The 7,200-nt window shown below is 55.6% G+C and overlaps 1 protein-coding gene across 1 annotated transcript in view; it reads right to left on the bottom strand.

Moving 5' to 3' along the window:
* Slit3 (slit guidance ligand 3) overlaps positions 1–7,200 on the bottom strand; it is a 563,280-nt gene that overhangs the window by 26,364 nt on the left and 529,716 nt on the right. Inside the window, exons 28-30 of the mRNA XM_048814838.1 lie at positions 6,441–6,538; positions 2,936–3,075; positions 89–182 (exon numbers count right to left, since the gene is read on the bottom strand). Coding sequence (XP_048670795.1) covers positions 89–182; positions 2,936–3,075; positions 6,441–6,538 — 332 coding nt within the window. The remainder of the gene's footprint in view (positions 1–88; positions 183–2,935; positions 3,076–6,440; positions 6,539–7,200) is intronic.

Here is a 7,200-nt window from a genome sequence, read left to right as displayed (position 1 = left end):
CCGTCCCCCAGCACACACAGTGCCTCAGCTTCCAGCCCAGACAGCTGGAGGCTGAGTGCTCAGTGGCGGGCTGGACTGCAAGTCCTACCTGAATCCTTTGTCCAGGGAGATGCACTTGGCCTCATGCTGACAGAGGTTCATCTCAGGCACACAATGGTCAATCACCTCGTCACACAGCTCACCTGGTGGGGAGGGACAAGAACTCAGGTATCAGGACCCTCAGTCCTACATCTGTCAAGTCACAGAGCAAGGCCCTCACACTCTTCTCTTGGTGTATTGTTTTTCTTGACTTAGAGTTTCCTTCCCATGGGCACTGCCATAGCACCCCTGCTTGGGGATTCTACTCCATCATCCAGGGCAGCTGCGTCTGGAGCGGCAGCCTGGACCCCCGCTTGGGCTCTGCTGTCCAATTGCTTTCTTAATTTCACACCTTTTCATTAAGTCCTCCTGTGTGGGAGGCACCATGCCAGCCGCCGGGGGCAGACAGTGACCTACTTTCGTCCTCTTCCAGGGTCTAGTGGTGGGAGATCTACAGACAGAATCTCACCATCCAGAGTCTCGAGGCCGCCACAGAGTTAAACTCTGGAAGCACAGAGAGACCCATAACCTCGCCCAGGGGGTGAGAGGAAGCTCCACGGAATGGCTAAGAAGGCTTAACTGCATGGTTCACCTGCTCCAGATCAAGAAGCCTCTTGGGTTTTTCAAGGGAAGCAAATATGAGAGGAATTTGAATTTCTGGTCTCTGGATAACTAACTTTGATGTCTATGGTGTTGCCTGATGGGTCATAAATACCCGGGGTGCCCTCGCACAGGGGCTCAGATAAGCGCAACTACTTCAAAGTTTTCAGGTATGTAGGTGGGGTGGGTAAGGCAGGAGGCATCTCCCAAACAGGGTGGGATTCTAGGGTCTGACTTCTGGGTTTTCTCAAAGTCCACCCAATCAAGCCAGGTAGAGAGTGATCTAAGGGAGGGAGACTTCTAGTGGCAGATGTTCTCCTCGGAGCTGAGAGTGGGGAGCTGCAGCTACAGCAGGCTGCCTGGGCAGAAGGCCCTGAGGGTGAGTGAGACGCCCCAGAACTGTTCTCTTCTGGGGTGGGGATAAGCCTATCTCCACCTTCCAGACAGGGAGCTTCTCAAGGCCACAGTGTTCCTTACAGGCCGCCTCCTCCTCCTCCTCCTCCCCTCCTCCTCCTCCTCCTCCTCCTCCTCCTCCTTCTCTGAAAAGGCTCAGAGAAGCAGCCAAGTGTCTGTGTAGGCCTTGGATGTTTTGGGGGACAGAAGAGCCACAGTGCACTCCTCTCAGGAACAGAGTGCAACAAATATGGAACAGCCTGGTCCTTGAGACAGGGGCAGGGTTCCACTGAAGCAGGAGACAGATCTCCTCAGTGCCCCTGCCACTTCCTGTCTGTCTGGTGAGGATTCTAGTCGAGGTCCTCCTCTGCCATAGAGCTGATTTTGATTTTGAGCACCGTTGCCGTCTCCTGAGCTGCTGGGATTTTGATGAGCAGCTTCTTCTGGACCAGCTATCCAACTCTCTCCAGTGCTGCTTCTCAGGAAGCCCCTGTGGGCTGAGGGCATACCTTGGCCTTCTCGGTGTCTCTATTGCCTAATTCACTGCTCTGCGTGTAGTGAAGGGTGCCTGAGAAGAGTCGCCTGTTGCTAGTGCAGCTCTTGGTTACGACTCTGCCCTCAGGAGATGGACGACGCAGGGCACAGGGGAGATGCCCTTGCTCATTCTCTCAACCCAAGGGCTTGTCTGGGCCCAGGAGGCAGGAGGCTTTCTCAGCTGCCGTAGGGCAATCCAGCAGCCCAAGCTGTGCTGGGGCATCCTGGCTAGTGGACTGGAGGCTCTGCAGGGAACGGGCGCTGCTCCACGTCCCCCTCTGCAGTCCCCAGGGCTGCTCCACTGGGCACCACACCCCTGCACGCTTCATCTGGACAGATGAGCCAGGTTCCATCGGGCTGGGGGGGGGGCGGGGAGTCCCGAGCCACTTCACTCCCATTTCCTCCGGGCCTTAGGCCAGCAGGTCTGGAACTTGTAACTTAGAACACCATACCCAGGTTGCAGCGGGTTTCCAGGTGGGATAAGAGGGAAGCTCAAAGGAGTGTGGAACTGCCGGGCTAAACGTAGGCAGCTTTCTTTAAAGCAGGGGTTTTCAGAACTTCTAGTGTGTTCATTTGTATCAGGAGCTAAGAAAAGGGTATAACTCTGTGCAGGGCTCCCCGAGTTGGCTCTTTTTCTGGGATAGGCCACTTCAGGTCACTTTGGTAACAAAGTCAGTTGTGTTTGTACCAATTAGTATCATTTTGACTCAAAATCTAATAGTCTATTTGATGGTTAAATAAAGGTGTTGGGTTGGGGGCTGGGTGGGTAGAAAGACAACCCCAAGCTATGATCCCTCCTGTGGGGCCTTCCCGCGCTCTCCAGCAGGACTGTTTCCCCGTGGTCCCGGGACCTCTGGAATGACACGGCTGTGTTCTCATTCTGTTGAACCTGTGTCTCCTTAGCTCCTGGCAGAGTGTCTGGAAGAACCTAGATTTCCAGAGACAGCTGACGACACCTGAGCAAAGCCGAGAGCAGCTCAAGGGCCTCTGCTGACCTCACACACGCTGGCCACCAGGCTTCCCAAAGGAGGGCACGGCCAACAGCTCAATGGATGACAGCTGGAAGAGCTCTGGGGACCCGCTTCCTAGTGGGAAGGAGTGAGTGGCCTGTAGGGGTGGGTGGGTGGGGTGGAGGAGCCAGACACGCTGGCAGACAGGATGCTGGAGAGGCCCCTCGTGGCACTCACAGTCTTGGGATCTTGGTCTCTGGGAGAAAGGAGGTGGGGTCCTTCCTCCTTTAAGAATGTCACTAAGGGAAGGGAACTCTTCTAGAGATACCGTCCACACCATGCCACCAACATGAGTGTGCTGGGGCGTCCTGAGCCCTCACCTGTGAAGTTGGGAGGGCACACACACGCGTAGTTGTTGACCCCGTCCACGCAGGTGGCGTTGTTCTCGCAGTCGTTGTCCTCACAGTCGTCGGGGTTGATCTCACAGCGCTGCCCCTCGAAGCCCAGAGGGCAGGAGCAGCTTTGGGATGAGGGAAGAGGGCAGAGGGATGGGGGGCAGGGAGGGGAGGCAGAACTACAGTTAGTTGGGTCTCAGGACCGAGGGCCAAGGCAGCACCCGGGACACAGGAGGTCTCGGGCCAGAGCAGGAAGACCTCGGGAACCCACAGGAAGGTTCTGACTAGCTCCCTGTCTCCAGGCCATGTCCTGGCTCCCTGGCACCTGTTGGCTGCCTTGCCCTGGGGCAGGTCCTACCTGCACTGCCACCCCACTGTCGCTAGCTGGACGTGGTTTCCTGGGCATAGCTTACATTCCTACAGCTGTCCTCTAAAACACCTGCCCTGTCCTCTGTGGCTGACGCTCCACCCCCTCCAGAGACGGTTCACTCTGTGATGAGGGGGCAGCTGGGCCTCCTAGCTGAGGTCACGGGGCTCTGCACCCAGGATTCTGGGAATGATTTCTGACTGCTACTTTCTAGCTGTCTGGGCCTTGGGTGCTCGAGGAATTAAATGAGATAATACAAGTGGAACACTTGGAAGGGAACACAGTGCACAGGAAAACTCTAAGCACATGGCCTGACATTAGTTCTAGAGAAAAACCACCACACCCTCTCAACCTTTCCTCAGGGAAGCCATCTCTCTGTGCCATGTATTCCTACCACTTCTGAGACCCTCCAGCTTCTGGGGCGAGGGGGAGGACCCCTTTCCTGCCAAGACCGAGGGTCCTGGTGAGCGCGGCTTGAACACAATAAATCAATAGGACATATTTCCTTCGTCATCTTTTAGAGAAAATCTTCAACCCCCTGTCCTCTGCCTGACCTTGGTTATAACCCAGGATCGGGCATGTAAAAGAACAGATAAAGCCTGGCAGAAGTGAAGGGGAAAGGGGCTGGGAGGTGCCTGGAACCTGCCTCTTCCCAGGGCCAAGTTGATAACCAGGGATTGGCCCCGTCCATGAGCATGGCTCCAGCTTCAGTAAGTCCAGGCCTCTGTTTCAGGGACTGCTCTGACTTGGGATGTCACTGAAAAAGTAAACTAAACTATTAAGGAATGAATTCTGTGATCCTAGAATCAATCCTCTGTCCCTCTGCAATCTGAAAACCATATCACATTTCCCACACAAGGCTGAGGACTGAGCTCTCGAGATAGCGGAGAAAAACGACATTTTTTTTTTTTTTTTAAATGTCAGAAACTCTGGGCGTTCACAAAAAAAGACTACAGAGTGGGTAGGAATTCAAGGTCTTAAACCAAAGCATTAGTGTAGGTTTTCTTGAAGATCAACTTCTGGGTTTGCTTGGGAACATTAGGGTGGCCCCACTGTGGGCAATGAGATAGATGGTGGCTGGCCAAGGGAGTCCAGACTGTGGGACAGAGGTGGGGAGGGGCCGAGTCTCCCCGTCCTCACTGGGAAACTTGAAGGAGTTGTCAAGAAGCTTCAAGAGCATTAAGTCAGCCTCGGGGACTTTGAGGCCAGGTCGCATCTCCCTGGTGTGGCCTTTGCTCCCTTTGTGAGCCCACAGTGCAGCAAGCATAGAGAAGCCTCTGTCTGAAGCGGGTGTGATGCTTCCAGAATTCTGACTCCCAAAAGGTGCTGTGGGTTGGACTGTGTTCTCCAGGAAAGACAGACGGAAGTCGTAGCCCCGGACCTCGAACGTGACTCTACTTGAAACTAGTGTTGTTGCAGGGCGTACTAGACACCCATCGTAGTGTCCCCGTGAGAAGACTGACGTGTGAAGACAGACAAGGGGAGAAGGCCCTGTGACAGAGAAGGCAGAGCCTGGAGTGACGGCTGAGCGCCGAGGAATGCCAGGCTCGCCAGCAGAAGCCAGAAAGAGGCAAGGAGGGACCCTCCCCTGTTGGGTTTGGAAAGAGCCTGTCCCTGCAGACACCTGGATTTGGGGCTTCCCGGTCCAAGCATTTCTGTGGCCACAAGTCACAGTCTGTGGTCCTTGGTGATGGCAGCCCTAGAAAATGACTCCAGGAGGGAAGGGGGCAGAGTCCTTTCTAACCGGGGGCCGCCGCCCTGGTGGCTGGCCTGGTGGGACCCCGTATGGAAGCACCCCACCCCAGCATTTGCCTCACTGCCCTCCTCCTGTGGATCTGGGTCTTTTTCCTTTCAAATTAAGTTTCAGGAATATTTCCTGTTCACTCGAAATTCCTCAAAAATGGAAGACGGCCAGGAGAGACCAGGGGACACAGAATTGCCTACGGGGATGATCCTCCCTTCCTGAGCCCCAGTTCTCTCCTTCTGGCTGGGGCACAGCCTCATCTGGGCCTGGAGGTGAACTTCCTGGCTGACACGTGTGGTCACCTCTGGGAGATTCCATGCGGTTTCTCCTCATCCTGCTCCAAGTGAGTGGGGGTGGGGTGCGGGGGTGGGAGTGAGTGGTTTGGCCTATTCCAGGCAGGAACAGGAACTCGGGCCGGAGTCTCACTTGTCAAGAGTCAGGCAGGGTTGGATGGGGCTGGCTTGGCAGGAGGACATGTGGGTGGGCTGGGTGTCCCGGGGAGGAGAGCCAGGAGCCCAGAGCTTGATTTCTTCCACAGACCACACAGCAGCCCCTGACCAGAGGGCTTTCAGAAATTAATGGCAACCCAAGCTCTAAGATGTCCGTCAGAGCCTGGCACCAGAAGCCTTTATGCCAGCAGCTGATGCCCGGCTCACTGTGCCACAGGAGCCACTTCCAATGGTCTGCTCCTGCCAGGGCCACTGGCTGGGGAGCCTGGGCACCTGAAAGCTACGGGGAAGGCAGGAGGCACGAAGGGGCCTGACGTCTGGGCAGAGGCCCAATCTCACGCTCAGCACAGGGTAAAGAAAAGTTTACATGGTGTCCATGCCCTTTTCCTTCTGAGACCTTAAGACCAGCAAGGAAAGAGGATGGGAGGTGGGGACAGAAGCTCCAGAAGCCAGTGTCAGGATATGTGACCTAGAGCAAACCAATCTCTGAGCCTCAGTTTCCTCATCTATTCAACTGGGCTAGTACTACCCCCTGGTCGTGAGAAGATGCTAATGGGACAGTGCATGACTAGTCAGGCTGGCTCACAGGGAGCTGGTCATTGCCACCAACTCTTAGCATTATTCACCATCCAGGAGAGAGTGGTGGGGCTGCCAGGCTGCATCTGCTCCTTCCCTGACTTCAGTTGGCAACTACAGCTCCCTTGCAGACTCCTAGCTTAGATAGCTGAGGTTGGCACCTGGGTTCAAATCCAAGTACCAGTGCTGACTATGTAACTCAGGCAAAGGCTCATCCCTTTGATGCCTCGGGTTCTTGTCTGTGCCGTAGGGATAATCGTGCTTCCCTGTGACGTGGGCAGGGTCTTAACGTCATTCTCAGAGAGGACTCTGCCCATGGAGCCCAAGGGCAGGGAGGCCTGTGGTGAGCTGTACCTGAACCCGTCTTTGTGGCTCTCGCTCAGGTGGCAGGTGCCTCCGTTCTGGCAGGGGTTCTGGATGCAGGTGTTGATGGGCACGGTGCAGTCCTTGCCCTGAGGAGAAGACAGAGAAGTGCCCAAGGAGGGGGGCTTGGATGGCTGCTGTGACACAGACTGAGAGTTCCCAGTCTCCCTGGGGGAAGCTGAGGAGATGCTGGAGAGGAGGCCCTGGACAGGCCTGCCATGTGACTCAGAGTAAGCCAAAGCGCCCCTTCGCCTCTGTCACACTGCAGTGACAAGGAAGAAACCTGGAGAACCCAGGAGTCCAGGCTCCAGTGTCATGACTTCTGGAATCCACAGCCTCCGGTCCTCAACGGCAGGACCGAATGTGGACTCTGGACATGACCAAACCCATTCACATCCCAGCTCCACCTCTTCCTGCTGGCCGCCCTTGACCTTGCAAAAGCCTCCGAAGCTCTGATAGGGCTGTTATGAGAAGGAAGCCAGAGCTTTGGTATAAGGAAGCTGCACACGGTAGGTCTAATCCACAACTCCAGTCGGGTGGACTAAGGCTGACCTGTGGCCAATCAACCGTGTGTCCTGTAAAATGCCAACCCCCGGAGATTCATCCTTGATTGGTCTGGATGTTTGTTCTTAAGTTCAGCAGGTAAGCCCAACGTCAGGCGAGGCTGAAACCACTGCGTAGTTTGGAGTGAGGGGAGTTCCTCTGGGCCAGGCTCCTCCCCCTCCCAGGTACCTCCCCCTCCCAGGCTCCT

The sequence above is a fragment of the Marmota marmota genome, unplaced genomic scaffold (genome assembly GCF_001458135.2).
Source record: "Marmota marmota marmota unplaced genomic scaffold, marMar, whole genome shotgun sequence".
In the NCBI taxonomy this organism is placed as follows: Eukaryota; Metazoa; Chordata; class Mammalia; order Rodentia; family Sciuridae; genus Marmota; species Marmota marmota.
Note: the sequence above shows the minus strand (reverse complement) of the source record. Positions and strands in the feature narration are given on the sequence as shown.